This window comes from Peromyscus eremicus, chromosome 3, assembly GCF_949786415.1.
Source record: "Peromyscus eremicus chromosome 3, PerEre_H2_v1, whole genome shotgun sequence".
Taxonomy (NCBI): domain Eukaryota; kingdom Metazoa; phylum Chordata; class Mammalia; order Rodentia; family Cricetidae; genus Peromyscus; species Peromyscus eremicus.
The window spans coordinates 62,800,319-62,816,978 of NC_081418.1; the positions used below are offsets into that span (position 1 = coordinate 62,800,319).

A 16,660-nucleotide genomic window follows, 5' to 3' on the forward strand; every position below is an offset into this window, starting at 1 on the left:
GAAAATTTATTCTCTCTCTCTCTCTCTCTCTCTCTCTCTCTCTCTCTCTCTCCCTCTCCCTCTCCCTCTCCCTCTCCCCCTCTCTCCCTCTCTCCTTCTCTCCCTCTCTCCCTCTCTCCCTCTCTCCCTCCCTCTCTTTCTCTCTCTCTCTCTCTCTCTCTCTCTCTCTCTCTCTCTCTCTCTCTCTCTCTGTCTGTCTCTCGCCTACTCACCCCAGATAAACTCACAACAGACCAAAGTCCAGCTTGGCGAACCATTGAGTTCTATGGGGGTTACTTAACAGGAATATGGGTAAGAGGTTTCTTACAGGAGCAGAAATAATTCAAAGACAGCTGCATCACTAAAACCCACCCCAGCCTGGGTGACAGCCCTCAAAAGCTGAGAACCTGGAGCTCACTACACAGTTTGCAGGCAGCTCAATATGTTGTAAAGTGTCTTCCAAGTGTCTCAGTTGACCCAAATCTTTTCAGGGTAACTGGTCTGGTCTGATTTCAAGATTTGCAGTTTGACTTGTCTGAATGACTCTCAGCAGTCTTTATTGTTTACTCTTGGAGGGGGGGGGGGTTAGTGAATCTGGTCAGTTTTAGGGACTTTCTGAAGCTATTTTGAGTTGTATACCTTTGACTTAAGAATTTTCCCCGCAGGATGGACTATTTCAATCTCAAGGAAACTTCTACCCACTCCCTTTTCCCCCTGGAAATGGGCATTTGAGATGCCAAGAACACCTTGGAGTGGCTGTGGGTGCTGGCTTGCCTACTCCTTCTCCCTGGGTTTCTCACTGTTCTTTGCTTGTTGGTTCCTTTGCTGACTGCTTGTCACCTACAAGTTGGGAAGCTTCTGTTTCCCTCTTCAGCAGGGACATCTGGGTTGAGTGTCCCACTTGGTGTGGGAGAAGGGTTCCTTCTCCACTGATATCCCCCTATAGCTGAGCATCAGTAGCAGGTAGGTTGGTGGTGGGATGAAAGATACCAGAGGTTCTAGCCCTCATTGAGGAAGCAAGGAGCTCTGTGATTTTGAAGGAACAGGAGGACCCTTGCTGCCACAGCTTTGAACAGACATGTAGTCAATTTCTGTAATATGTGTCTTTCATTTGGTACTTGTCCTTAGAATCATCTCAGAGACTTTACATAGTCATTTTTTAAAAACAGGTTTTATTTGTTTTGGTTTTTTCAAGACAATGTCTCACTATGTAGCCTTGGCTGTCCTGGAACTCACACTGTGTAGACCGGGCTGACCTCACAGAGATCCACCTGCCTCTGCCTCCCAAATGCTGGGATTAAAAGTGTGCACCACTACACTAAAAACAGTTTTTATCAGGTTCTCTCAGGAGTCTAATCTGGGTAAGGGTTGATATTATTGATGGTTTTGTTAGAACCTTAGTGGTTAATTTTCCAGTCTGAGCTAGAGAGATGCCCTAGGCAATAGGAATTTGTGTCACCCAAGTGTTCTGGGCCCCTTTCTTTGCAACAACTGCTGCCTCTTTCTTTGCAATTGCTGCCGCGCCCCCCCCCCCCCCCCGTATGTCTCACATGAAAACTTTAATTTCAGTTCTTACTGTTTCCTAACATTAAAAATAACCATCAAGTGCCTTTCCTATTATAAAAATACAAATTTAAACTTCCAGCAAATTTGTGAGGTAAATAATAGATTGATTTTTTTTTTAAATAAAATAAAAATAAGGGCTCTGTTTCTGATGTTCTGAGCTATCTTAGTGGTCTCTTGCCATGTTGAGATGTGAGCGGTGCTTGGAGTGTAAATGCACTTAGGACTTCATATGAAGCAAAACACTCACTGCTGACTTCTGTTCTGATTCCTGGGCCTTAGTGGTCAAACTTTGGATATACCAAGTTAATACAGTTAAAATTTTGTCCCTTAAGGTTTGACAGTTTTTACTTTTTATAAAATGTGGCCAATAAATAGAAAACTTTTACATAGCTTGCATTCTATTTCTGTTATTTAGAAAAGTGTGAAAGCTGAAAAATTAATATTATAGGAGTCTCTAATTTTTAAAAAATCACTTAGCCCCTTTTGTGCAGTAAAAAGTTATAATTTAAAAAATGCTGCTTTCACTGAATTTTCATACCTAGTATTCAATAAATTTTTGGATTGCTTTTATTTTATTAAATAAAATATTTTACTAATGCTTCAGGATGGTTTAAGATTTCTGATTGCTATATAGGGAACTTTGTATCTGGAGGGTGAAGCTGGACTCTTAAGGAAGCTGGTATCCTAGTTGATTAATTGCCTTTTGTCTGCCTTGATTTAACAAAACTGACTTGAGTGGACTCTTCTTCACAGATGATGATTTTGACCAGTTTGACAAGCCTGGTGCAGAACGGTCCTGGAGGAGAAGAGCTGCCGATGAGGACTGGGACAGGTGTGTGCACACTTGGGCTTCCCTAGGGTGTCAGTGTGATGTCTGCGATCATCTGATGGATACAGAGATCTTTACCAAAGATAGTGTGCTGGCCCTTTGGTGCCCTGTCCTACATCAGCCTCCCTGCTGGGCTGATGGGAGGTCTCTTCAGGCCTCACCAGGGCCCAGTCCAAGCTTGTGTTGTAGGTAGCTATGCGGAGCATGAACTTGCTTTCTCTCTGTTTATAGAACAACACAACCATTTGGATGACACGGTACCTTTTGCTGTGTATCCTGCCCTGTAGTTGTTGAGATTTGAAATTTTTGCAATTTTAATATGTATTGATTTTTAACTTCATTTCCCTAACTAGTAATGTAGGTGAACATAACTGCTTAATAGTCCACACTTGCACACACATTGGAAAACAGTTGGTGATGGCTGATGTCAGCTCAGTGTGCCTCTGGGGGGATCTCTACTTTTAGAGGAGGAGTGCTGGAGGTGTACAGGCTGGCTGTGTTAGGTGCTGAGGCAAGTGAACAAGAAATATGCTATGATTATGTACTGATTTTGTTTAAGAACAAGTGCCTATAGAAGTTTACAGAATGGTTTACAGTAGAATCTTGGATGATCAACATAAGGTTGACTATCCTTTCCTGACTCATTCAGTGTATCAGTCAGGATTCTAGAGAAAGGACTGTTAGGGTGTGGAAGAAATGTATCTTATTTGTGTGGGTGGATGGGAGAGGTATGTATGTATGTATTGTATGGTTCTGACAGAGTTAAGTTTTTAACAGGGTATAGTTGCCTGAAATTGATTATACCAATTGATATTTAACTTATTCAGACTTTTAGGCACATGTGAATGTATAGTATAGCACATTGAACCCAATGTACTGTCACCCAACTTGAGTGATGATCAGTTTTTATCTGTACAGTCTGCAAACCCCTGAAATCAGACGTCATTTCACCTGGAAGCATTTGAGACTATTTCTTAAAATACAATGCTTACACATACAGCCACATTGAGTCCAAGAGAAATCCCTGACTATTTATACAGTTCTAGCTAGTGTTCATTTTTGCTCTTTTACCTCTTAGGTTTGCATTTGTGCCTGTGTCAGTGTGTTCTCATACAGTGCAGGTACATGACTGCTTTTCTATGGTTTGAAATTATATCCAGATAAAGGTCCTTCCCGTTGGTGTTTTCTATTACTACAGTGAAGTGCTTGGACAGTCAACATAGGAAGTTGTGTTTTTTTTAGCTCATAGTTTTAGAGGCTCCAGTTCATGATGGAGTGGCCCATTAGCTTTGGGCCTCTGATGAGGAAGCACATCATGTTAGAGGCACATCCAGGTAAAACCACTCGTATCATGAGCCAAGATTGTACTCATGTCCCACTATCCCCTGTGAACTTTCCTGGGACCTCTCACTAGGCCCTGTCTCCTCAGAGTCTCATTACTTTCACCAGCACCACCCTGGAAGAGACCATGTTTTTAACTGAATCATGACATTTGGAGGCCATTTATCAAAACTGAAGCCTTGAGTTCTTTTTGAGAGGAACAAAACGATATATTTTCTAGGATTTCTGCTTGACTGCTTAGTTTTAGATAGTCTAACCCCTTGTGTTTTATGTAAATGAATATAGGTGTAGAGGTTGTTCACATTGAAGTCTTAGCATAGGGAGTAAAGGTATGTGGAAGTCTCTTGTATCTATCCTGTACCTCCACTTCTGGAGAACTTAAAGTAGTCACAGAGGTTTGTTTCCTGTAATGTGTCTATTAACTAGGAAGTCTTCCAAGGCACAGATTAGACAGGAAATTTTCCAAATTTGCCCATTTCCAAAGTAATTACCTGCAGCAACTTCCGCTCCTGAGCATTGTTTTAGAATAATTTTAAGTCATAGACTCTTAGGTCAGTTGTGTTTAATCTGCCATAGTTATTCTCTTAGTGGTGGTCAGATTGTCCTAATAGTCCCTCAGTTGGAATTTATCCTGGTTGGCTCCTAAGTCTGTCTGATGTTAGGATTTGTAGTTTTGGGCACCTACCTTCCTTCCTTCCTTCCTTCCTTCCTTCCTTCCTTCCTTCCTTCCTTCCTTCCTTCCTTCCTTCCTTCCTGCTATGCTGATGTGAGGCAGCCTGGTTTTATTACTCTCCTCAGTATGGGTAGCAGTTGTCTTTGTTTGTGAACCAGCTTCTGTTCCCACATGGTCTTCAGTAAGATGTTTGCACATTCAAGATTCAGTGTTATGCATGTTTTTGATATTGTTTAAGCATAAAATACCTTCTGCCTGCTTGCATAATGGAGAAGTTTAAAAGTTTGGAAGAGTGATTGTTATGAAAACCTGCTCTGGTGTTGTATCAGTGGAGATTTGCAAGAGAATACCATGATGCTGGCTCAGCACCTGAAAAAATTTAAGTTCAAGCAAGACAGAAGCATATTGAGAAGGTCTTAACTGAAAATCATTTAATGAATGCTTATTTAGGGAGCAGGCTTAAAGAATGAGGAGGATACCCAGAACATAGTAGTTCCTACCCAGGCCCCATAGGAAGGCAGGTCTGGGGAGCCAGGAAAGTTGTAGTGGTGGTGGTGGTGGTGGTGCTATCCTTATACTGCCTTAGATTGGTGGTGATGGGGGGAGGGCTGATTTCTATCCTCCTGCTTGGTAATATTTCCCTAGGTGCTTTCCATTAGTTTGATTGAAGCCAGAGGTGGGACAGCTCTTGTGAACCGTTCCTGGAGGACATAGTCCAGAATGGGTTGAAAGGGTCTAGAGTGGACAGGAGCCAGAAGGGCAGGAGACTGGGCTTTCAAGCAATGGCCATGCTGTCATACATAGACCAGTAACTGACAACTAAACTCATGGTCATTAAGAATTGGTTTCCTATTTTTAAATGCTTTTGCTTATTAGCAAAAGTTGCATATTCTTTGTGTTTTTTTTGGGGGGGTAATTTTGAACACCTCTCTAATTACTATCCCAGTTAGTGTTTCCTGGGAACGTGGTATCACCTTCTATTTTCCTTTACTTAAGGCTGTGGCATGGAGGTATGCTTATTTTCAAAGAGGTACTAGCATATTTTTGGTCATGTAGAATCAGGTTCTTAAATAGGGCATTGGCTAGCAGCCTATTTTCCTGCCTTCATAGGAGGAGTGTAACAGAAAATCAAATGCCAGATGTTACTGGCTTTAAAATATTGGAAGGAACTGTGAAGAAGTCAGAAAGGTGGGTTTTTGTTTGTTTCTTTGTTTTTGAGACAGTGTTTCTCTGTGTAGTTCTGGCTGCCCTGGAACTCTCTTTGTAGACCAGGCTGGTCTTGAACTCACAGAGATCTACCTGCCTCTGCTTCCTGAGTGCCGGGATTAAAACTGTGTGCCACCACTGCCAGAAAGGTGGTTTTTAAAGTCCTTGCCTTGCATCTCTTTCTTTTGTGTGACCTTTGGCAGGTTATTTAAGATCTTGTCCATATTTCTATTTGTGAAGTGAGGGTATAAGATTAACTACAGGGTAACTTACAGTAACCAGAGCCTACCATGTGAACTGAATGATTTGCCAGGTTTCTAGTTCTGAAAGGCCTTTTATGGGAGTGTGCTTTTCTCTTAAAACTCCATCTCTGCATTCTTAGAGCTCCTAGTATTGTGTTCAGCAATGTGCTAAAATAATTAGTGCTGGTGTTAATCTCAAAACCTATAGACTTTGTTAACCAGAGCCCAATCTAGTGGTAGCCATTTTCACTTATCAAAAATAATGTTTTGATGTGTTTTCTCTGCCTTGGGGGCCAAAATGTTACATACTATTACAATATGTACTGGGGCTAAGAATGGAGAAACAGACTGCTTTGGGAACAAAGGGAACAAAATGGGAATGGAGAGAAGAGGGAATACCTTATATACATGAATGGAAATGGCCTTACATAACCCTGAATAATAAAAAAGATTTAAAAAATGCAGTAGAAGGTATTTCAAGCTTCTTGATGTGTTATAGATTCCCTCTGGAGCCTGGAGAAAACCTGCTCCTAGTCACTTCAGCACAAAAACATGCTGGGAGACCTGGCAGGTGACCACTGTGATTTCCACGCCACATTCCTTAGTTACTGCATATAATTTTATAGCATAATTTTAAATTTCATTCTGTAAAAGATTTTTTTAAAAATTTATGTTCGTGTGTGTGTGTGTGTGTGTGTGTATGTGTGTGTGCATGTGCACCATGTGAGTGTAGTGCCCTTGGAGGCCAGAAGGGAGTGTTTGATCTCCTAGAGCTGGAATTGAAGGTGATTGTGAGTTGCCTGATATGGGTGCAGGGAACTGAACTCTGCAAAAGCAGGAAGTGCTCTTAACTGATGAGCTACTGCTTCACTCAATTATTTTAAATTCTTTTGGTTTCTGCTACTTTAACGAGTATCAGATGATTTCTTATGGGTTTTTTTCTTCTGATTAATGATATTGAGCAATTACATCCTAAGTTTTTAAAGATAGGAGAAAGCTTAGGTGTTCCTTTGTATATATTTCATATTTTGCTGATTTTTAATCAGGTGCAAAGGGATTAAAGTACTCTACTGTGTTGCTAAGCTTCAGCTTAAATCTAATAAGCTACCTTCTGTATTGAGCCTGACTTTAGCTGACAAAGACTTGTCCATGTGACCTTGAAAATATCTTTATTCTTCATGTAGAGGAAGGAAAATGTAGTATAGCTACCTGAAAGTTCCCACACCCTGGAACCCCTACTGGATTTCTGAGTGACTTCTCATTTTCTATTCTAATAGGAGTGACACTTTGCATTTCTCTTTCCCCAGTGAACTGGAAGATGACTTGCTTGGAGAAGATTTACTGTCTGGCAAAAAGGTAAGAAATAAGGTCACTTAGAAGAATTATTTAATTGTACCTAAAACACTTGCACATAGGATGAAGTGATAGAAAGCTGAGCATAGACCAGAAGTTTGTAAATGGAGTGATTGTTACATTGCTCTAGTGCCTCCCAGATGCTCAGCATGTGTTTAGTCCTGTAGTTACTCCTCCAGCTCAGCAGAATGGCTGCTCATTAGTAGATGCTGTCGAAATTATTGTGACGAGCAAGCATTTTAGTTCCTACTGTGTCTAGTGTACTCTAGCAGGTATCAGAATTGGGATAACAGTCGCATAAAACATGTGCTTAAAGGAATATAACATTTATAGTTTTGATACTTTACATTGTAATTCTAGAATGCACTTCCCGGGAATATTCACTGATAACTTAAACGTAAATTTGCCAATTTATACTATATACTATATAATAGATCTGCATATAAATACGGCTAGACATTCTCATAGAAACTTTTCTGGACCTTTTTGGTTAAATACTTTGAAGCATTATCTTTAATATGTGTGTATCTGCCTAAAATACACATCTAATCTGTTTCATAAATCATGTGAAAAGTAGAAATGTGAAGCAAGAGATGAAAGTGAGAATTTTATTTTCCTTTTTTGTGTGAGTGCTTGCATGTTTGGGTATGCTTGTCTGTGAATGTCTGTGTGGAGATCAGAGGTTGACATTCTGCGTCTCTCGCAGTCACTCTTCTCCTTAGTTATTGAAGCAAGGTCTCTTGCTGAACCCGAAGCTAGCTGATCCAGCTAGTCTAGCTAGTCAGCTTGCCCCATCTGCGAGCCCTTGGATTACAGTTGACCATTGTGCCCACTCAGTTTTTGCTTGTGTGCTGGGAATCTGAACTATAGCCCTTACACTTGATTGGCAAGTGCTTTATTCACCAAGGCACCTCCCCAGATCCTCTAAAGTGAATTAACATTGTTTGGTTCACTAAATAGTTTAGAAACATTTTCTGTTTTCACTTAGTATTAACATAATTATTTTAAAATGGTATTTGTGAGTGTATACAAGTGTTTGTAAGAAAGAGATTATGCATATACATGTATGTACTTCTGTATGTTCATGTGTGCATGTAGAGGCCAAAGGTTGCTGCTGTTTATCTTGTTCAATTGTTTGCCACCTTGTTTTTTGAGACAGGTTTCCTCACTGAACCTGGAGCTTACCATTTTGGCTAGATTGGCTGGCTAGTCAGGGAGCCCACGGGGATCTTCTGTCTTGACCTCTCTAGTGGTAGAATTCTAGGTTCATGCTGCTGCTACTACACCCGACCTTCACATGGTGCTGGGAATTAAACTCAGGTCTTTATGCCTGTGTGGAAAGCACTTCATTAAGCTTTCTCCTGAGGGCACCCAGGCAGGGGGATCGGGATCTGTCCCTGGTCTATGGATAGGCTTCTGGAACCCGGTGCCTGTGGTGTGACACCTTGCACAGCCTTGGTGCAGTGGAAAGGGGCTTGGACCTGCCTAGGCTCAGTGTGCTGGGCTTTGCTGACTCCCCATGGGAGACCTCGATTTGGGGGATGTGGGGATGTGGGGTGGCTTGGGAAAGAGGGCTGGGGGGTGGGAGGAGGGTAGAGGGGGGTGTCTGTGGATAGCATGTGGAGTGAGTAGAAAATTTCTTAATAAAGAAAAAAAAAGCTTTCTCCCGAGGTCCTCAACATAATTCTTTATACTTCATTTTCAAGTCTTAAAATTATTAGGGCAGTATAGGTCAAGAACTATACTGGAGCTCATTACACTTGGAGTTAAGACTATTTCAGAAAGTATAGTAGACTTGGGCTGTGGGTCTATCCCCGTCCTGCTCTCTGGCTATCTGTTAAATCTTAGGCCTCATCAACATTTTCTCTAGTAACTGAATGTAACTTAAGGTTCTTCCTGCTTCTATTGATCATTAGCCTGTGTCCCCCCTGGTTTTGGGCTGATGCAATCTTCCCCATTTTAACACATGAATCCTGGGCAATAGTTAAGCAGTGTCTTAAGTCATAGCAACTTTAAAAACACCAACAAATGTTCTTTTAAATTTTTTTTGAGATTTTATAGATGAGTACTATATATACAGTATTCCCACTTCACCCTTTTCCCCCTTCCAGCTTCTCTGGTATCTCCCTCACTGAGATCCTTTCTTTAGTTATTATTGATAAATACAAACACACATATGTACGATCTGCTGAGTCCATATAGCTTATATGTATATGTGTTTAAAGCTGACCACTTGGGATTAGATAACCTGTCAGGAGAGCTTGTCCTGTGATTCTTTCTCTAGCAGCCATTGCACTTGTTTGTTTTTCTAGGATGGGGCCTTGTGAGAGTTCCCCCATCCATGTTGGAATGTCAGCTGGTTATCATTGTACGGTTCTTATTTAGATGACCATATTGTTCATGAGTGCATCTCCCTGACATGTATAGAAGACACTGTCTGATTGGTAATGTCCTGGTCCTCTGGCTCTTACAGTCTTTTTACTTTCTTCCTAGATGTTCCCTGAGCCTTCAGTCTAGGGGGATCATTTGGGGATGGGTAATCCACTGTCAGTTGTTTTCTGAATTTTGACCAGTTGTAGGTTTTTGTATTGGTCTTTGTCAGCTGCTAAAAGAATCATTCTTAATGAGGGGTCAGAGCTACATTTACTTGTGAATATCAGGATAGGTTTTTAGAATGAAGTTGGGAATTCCACTGTGTGCTGGCTGGTCTTGTGTCAACTTGACATAAGCTAGTTATCTGAAAGGAGGGAAACTCAGTTGAGACTATGCCTCCATAAGATCCAGTTGTAAGACATTTTCTTAATTAGTGATTGATGGGGGATGGCCCAGCCCATTGTGGGTGTATCCCTGGGCTGGTGGTCCTGGGTTCTATAAGAAAGCAGACTAGCAAGCCATGGGGAGCAAACTAGTAAGCAGCTTGCCTCCATGGCCTCTGCATCTGCTACTGCCTCCAGGTTCCTGCCCTGTGTGAGTTCCTGTGATTCCCTTTGATGATGGACTATGATGTGAAAGTGTAAACCAAATTAAACCCTTTCCTCTCCAACTTGCTTTTTGGTCATGATGTTTTCATTACATCAATAGAAGCCCTAACTAAGACACACTGGTTTAGGAAAGTGGAAGTAGTAGGTCCTCCTCTAGGGTCCATGACCTCTCCAGGTACAGATTAGTTGTCTAGTTGTACAGTTTTCATGCTCGAGTTTCCTCCTATTGAGTAGGCCTTAAGTCTAATTAGGTAGTTGTTGGTTACCCGTGAGGTATAAGTGCTACTATTGTACCCTTGGGTATATTTTGCCATGCTGGTCATTGTTGTAATTTGTAGGTTTTACAGCTGGGTAGAATTTTTAACTACTTTTCTCCATTGACAGTTTATATGGCACCTATAGATACCGGGAGAGCTATTCCTCAGAGAGGGGGCTTCCTGGTCAGTCCTATCTTGATTCTTTCAAGTTTTCTCTTGGAAGTATATGATGTTTTCAGCAATAGGGTCTTACCTTTAAGTCTCTTTGGATTTCCCTGCCCAACAGATCGAAGGGAGGTTTCCCATGATTGACACACTGTTAGATAGTTCATGGTTCTTGGAGGAGCATTATCACCCCTAGTGGAGTAATTTCATTCCAATTATGTATATATGCATATGCATACTTGCTATATATGTATGTTTTTTTGCTTTTATTGTTTTTTGAGACAGAGTCTCTCTATATAGCCCTGACTGTCTTGGAACTCACTATGTAGATCAGGCTGGCTTCTAACTCAAAGAGCCTGTCTCTGCTCCCACCACACCCAGCAATATATGTGTGTTTTTAGGTAAGCATAAAATAATGTGTTTCTCTTTGGCTTTTTCAGTCATCTCTCTCTTTCCTTCCTCTTTAGTATCATCCTCTTTTCCCCTTCCTCGATAAAGTCATCTCCCCATTTCCATTTTCCCCTTCATAGGACCTGTGCTGTACTATCCCTCTCTCTAGCACTCTTCCCTCACCTGACCCTATTACTTTGCTGGTTTCTGTGATTACTCCAGGTTGTTTGCTCATGTTAAACTCTTCAGTGGAAACTCGAGTGCATGAGGAAGAAGAGAGAATGGTATATCATTCTGATGGGGCTTTTTCCAGTGTCATCAGTGTTTAGTTAGAGGTGGTCTTGCTTCAACATTACTCTCTTACTCCTTCCTGAGTTATTTTGAAGGGTACTTCAGATATGCTGTTTTAATGCATAAATCTTAATGTGCTTTAGGGATCTTCTTTGGAAGTCAGTCAGGGGGTAGTTCTGGTCTCAGGGTGTGGGCATTTCAAGATTTTTTTATATTGCCAAATTGCTGCCTAGAAATGTTTGATTAGCTTTTGTTCCTAATAACAGTATGTGGCTTGGTATGTCTCACCTTCCTTTCCCACAGGTCTGATGCTGCTTTTAAAAAAGAATCTTTGTCAGTGTGACTGATCTTAATGATTGCTGGTGGTTTAATTCATAATTATTTGATTTCTAGTAAGATTTAGCAAGTTTATTGCTCTTGTCTGTGACTGCACTGGGTGCTAGCACTCTGCTTTCCACTGGAACAGGTGGAAAGAGGTATGTATGTTTTTGTAGTGGCATGTAGGCCCTCATGACAGTGCAGACCATCTAGGGCTGAGTTTTAATTGTGTTGAAAAGGCAAGGTTGCAAACTAAGGAAGACAATGGCTGAGGTGGAGCTGGGTCGCTAGTTTGTAAGTCCTTTCATTTGTTTTACTCTGGCATCACCTCATGTCTGGACAGATATTCTGATACACCAAGGAGTCTCTGTCTTAAGTACCAATGTCGGAAGAATGGTAGAAGACCTTTTTGTCTCCATCTTTAAACCCCTGGTACCCTGTGGAAAGTTCTTATTCTTAGGCGTTTTGGAGGGAACTTTTTTCTGTCTTCTTGGGAAGATGAGGCAAAGGATATCACAAGCACTCACTGCCATTCTGTATACCTTGCTTGGAACCTACAAGCTTTGTTTGAGTAGAGTTCTCCCAACCTTTCTGCTTGCCTGAAAAATGGTTCACACCAGTTCAGTGGGATGTGCTGAAACCCATCTCTGGCTTCTCTGCTTTAGTCTAGTTTCCCTTTGAGGAGTAAAGCTTTTCCAGAGGAGTGGGTGTTGGTTCACTGCCTCCACTGCTTTTGCGTAGTAGGCTCACAATTGATAGAAAGACTCAATCCTGAGAACTGAGGTTTGACGACCACTGGGACCTACCCCAACATATATTTTATTTAATTTTTTTGTTGTTTGTTTGTTTGATAAATTACTACTGGGATGATTTTAGAACCGGTAGTTGGGAGTTTAAACACACAAGTGCATGCATACCCACAGAATCCCCTTGAAGTTTAAATACATGTGCACCTTCGTGCACGTGCACACACGCGTGTACAGAAGTGGCCCCTGAAGTTTAAACATACAGTACACACAATGCATGCACACACATGTTTCACACACGGTAAAGTAGCCCTCCTTGAAGTTCATTGAATTACCAATTTTTAAGCATTTCCTGAGGTTTTATTTGCTGAATTAGAGAGTAAGCTTAGGCTTGTCCATAGCAGGCATGGCTACTGGGTAGTATCTGCTTCACTGTCAGAACTGGCCCTTTTGGATAGCTGGTTGTATCACTAACAGCAAATTTATTTTGGGTCTGTGAATTGCTGTGCTTTGTTCTCATACAGATCCATCCTGCTGTGTTGGAAGCATGGCTTTAGGTAGCTTACTTGATTTCAGAGATAGATGAGGTCTCATGAGCTAATAAATTTTCCTAGAATTATTTTTGACTATCAGCAGTTCTGTAATAAAAGATACACAGTGAAGTTTAACCTATTCTGCAAGCTGTAGATGTCAGACTGATTATTCATTTAAGGAGTAGAAAATCAAGTCAGTTTTTCTTTCAGAGAGAGAGAGAGAGAGAGAGAGAGAGTGAAAGAGAGAGATTGAGAGATTGACTACCCTTTGGAAGGGTATGCCCCATTTGGACTTCAGAATGCCTTTAGCAGAAGAGGAACATTGAACCACTCCTCAGTCTTTACTATTGAGACATGTTTAGCCAAACCTAGAATTTAGAACTCTAGCAAGTCACTCTGCTGCCTTTGTGTACTAGTTAGGTGGTGACAGCACTGAAAGAGCTGGGCTGTTGTTTGTGTTTTCCTGTCATCTGTATGGGGAAGCCAAAGGTATTTCCCTAATTGGTCTAATTTCCGATCTAGTGACCTTACAAACAGCTTGTACTGGATTTGTATCTCTTGCATTTTTTTTTTTTAAAAACTTCAGATTTTTGTTTCTGTCACTGTTCGTCCTTTTAAGGCCATTCTTCTTTGAGTATTTTGGTGGAGAAATTGTTTAACAGATACCCTTCCAAGGATGTTTTACCTAATTCTTTTATCCTAGAATTAGAAGTAAGTTTGACCATTATACTTGTTGCTTGATACTTACTTGTCTGTGGCATTTAAAAATTTCTCAGGGGTTAGCCAGTAGGCTGTCCATGGGCTCACTGGATTCTCTGTGGCAATGCCAGACTGAGCAAACCTGAATGACAAGAGGTCAAGTAGCAAGAGGGTTAGAAACAACCCTCTCAGGGTAACCTTGTGCTTGGTAACAAGTCTTTTTATGGGAGTGACACACATTAATTCGATTTCTTGTTTTAATTAGAATCAGTCGGATTTGTCAGATGAAGAACTGAATGATGATCTTCTACAGAGTGATAATGAAGATGAAGAAAATTTCAGGTACTCAATATTAAATCATTAAAACTAGGCCATAGCTGGGCAGTGGTGGCACACGCCTTTAATCCCAGCACTCTCGAGGCAGAGCCAGGGGGGATCTCTGTGAGTTCGAGGCCAGCCTGGTCTACAAAGTGAGTTCCAGGAAAGGCGCAAAGCTACACAGAGAAACCCTGTCTTGAAAAACAAAAACAAAAACAAAAAAACTGGGCCATATTTAAATCAAATGGGAACTATTTATATACTTTGTAATTATAATGAGTAATTGAATAATGTGGTATTGGATTTCTAACATACATTACATTCTGAGTGAGATATTGGTATATTCTGATATGGAAGCCATATAGAGTGTTCCTATAAATAGATCAGTGGCTTAAACTTATGTTATTCAGAGCAGTTTGTGAAGGCTTAGTGTTTTGTCTGCTTGGAGTTAGTGGTCTCTGACATGATGCAGGTGACTGCAGTTTGATGTTGCTCTCCTTGTTTTCCTTTCAGACAGTTTTTATTGATGCCACTCTGGAGAGGTACTTTGGAGATACTCAGAAAAATTTCCAGTTTTAGGAAGAACCATGGGGAAAATACCCACATATCTCTGGGTTATAAATATGATTACAAATACATCATATAAAGGCCATAGATTTGAAACTTGTTTTCCCACATAGTTTGTGGCTAAAAGTAGAGTTTTAAATTATTTTACCAGTGAGATTCTCTTCTTTGATATAATGAATTGTATTTTGATCTTTTGAATAAAGTTGGCCTTGAAATACATCTTTGGAGGTTGGCCAGATGCTTGAAGTCTATGGTGTGCTCAGTTTTGCTGTTTAGGCTACTTGATTGAAGTCTATGGTGTGCTCAGTTTTGCTGTATAGGCTGCTTGCTGTGAGCACAGATTTATTCTGTGGTCTTTGATTTAAACTTTTTTTTTTAATTAAAAAATTTTATATATAATATTTTGCCGGAATGCATGTCTGTGTGCCACTTGTGTGTCCTCTGAGGTCAGAAGGGGCCATCAGATCCTCTGAAACTGGAGGTACAGATGGTTGTGAGCGACATGAGGGTGCTGGAAATAGAACCTGGGTCCTCTGGAAGAACAAGCCAGTGTTCTTAACAGCTGAGCCATATCTCCAGCCCCTGTATTTGAACTCTTACCTTGAAATGTTTGCCCTTTAGGACTTAGTGATATAATAGGTATAATAGGGGTTTTGTGACGTTAAGGCCTTTTGCTGTCTTATGAAGAATTTGCCAGTTTGTTTGGTTTAGTTTTTGAGATGGATTGTATTGTAGTGTAGACTGTTCTGTAACTCATGCCAATCCTCTTTCCTGAGCACCTGAGTGCTGGGATTATAGACATGAGCCACCACAGCTAGTGATGTATCAATTATTTTTTGTTAATGTATTTGTGATTAGCATACATTTATTTGAACATTGAGATGTACTTTGACACAGATTTTTGTTTTGATTTTCTTAGAGAAGAGCTTACAATTTGCATCATACGTTTTAAAAAAGAAACTACATTGTTCTCAACATTCTAATTGTGGGGGCTAGAGAAATGGCTCAGCAGTTAAGAGCACTTATTGATCCTGCAGAGGACTCTTGATTTATTTATTTTCCAGCACCTATATCAGGCTACCTACAATCATCTGTAATTCCAGTCCAGGGGATCCTATGTTCTCTTCTGGCCTGTGGGCACCAGGCTACATGTAATGCACATACTACATGCAGGCAATCAAAATTTAAATAAGTCTTAAAAACAATCCTAACTATGATTTTCTGATTGAGTAGTACTCTTGCTTTCTGTAAACAGTCATACTATCCAGGTTTCGTCTGTTTCATTGTATAAAAGTAGGTGCTGGACATGGTGGCACACGCCTTTAATACCAGCACTCCAATGGCAGAGGCAGGCAGATCTCTGAGTTTGAGGCCAACCTGATCTACAGAGTGAGTTCCTGGATAGCCAGGGCTACACAAGGAAACCCTGTCTCAAAAAATAGAAAACAAAACAAACAAAATAGTAGATGAAGATTTAAAGTGTTTAGGTTCAAGTCTTGGATGTTTGACAGCTAGACCAGCTACTTCATTGGGCTGACTTCATTCTTTTGGTCAGATAACAGAGCTGACAAGTGGAGATACTGTCTGCATTGTGGGTCAGTGGCCTTGGGCCATTTGGAATCTATTGCAGCTATATTTTCATGGATTGTTAAGAGTGTACTCACCCAGTGGGATGACTTGTAACCAGTGGTTACAACTCAATTATGTAATGATGCAGCTTTGTGCTTCCTCTCAGTATATCTTTTGTTTTTTCTTCTAGTTCTCAGGGTGTCACCATCAGTCTGAATACCACTTCTGGCATAGTTACATCATTTGAGCTGTCTGACAATACCAACGACCAATCTGGGGAACAGGAATCTGAATATGAACAAGGAGAAGATGAGCTAGCCTACCACAAACCCGAGGAACAAGAACTGTATACTCAAGAGTACCCAGAGGAAGGACAGTATGAAAGCCATGATGCAGAGTTGACAGAAGACCAAATAGAATATGGGGATGAGCCAGAGGAGGAGCAGCTGTACAATGATGAAGTGCTAGACATCGAAATCAATGAACCTTTAGATGAATTTACAGTGAGTCTTTCTCTTTTGAATGGCCAAAGATAACATGGCTTCCTGCGCATAGGTTTCTAGACTGATTTGAAGTCTGTTTACCTCCCATGGGAAGGGGAGAAATTAGACCTTATTATCACTGTCTGCCAGTTTCT

The 16,660-nt window shown here is 40.8% G+C and overlaps 1 protein-coding gene across 4 annotated transcripts in view; it reads left to right on the forward strand.

Moving 5' to 3' along the window:
* The window catches only part of Rbm33 (RNA binding motif protein 33), a 109,407-nt gene that overhangs the window by 10,473 nt on the left and 82,274 nt on the right, over positions 1-16,660 (forward strand). For all 4 annotated transcript variants that reach the window (XM_059257778.1, XM_059257779.1, XM_059257780.1 and 1 more), the window contains exons 2-5: positions 2,299-2,377; positions 7,144-7,192; positions 13,835-13,911; positions 16,214-16,526. In XM_059257778.1, the coding sequence (XP_059113761.1) occupies positions 2,299-2,377; positions 7,144-7,192; positions 13,835-13,911; positions 16,214-16,526 (518 nt within the window). The remainder of the gene's footprint in view (positions 1-2,298; positions 2,378-7,143; positions 7,193-13,834; positions 13,912-16,213; positions 16,527-16,660) is intronic.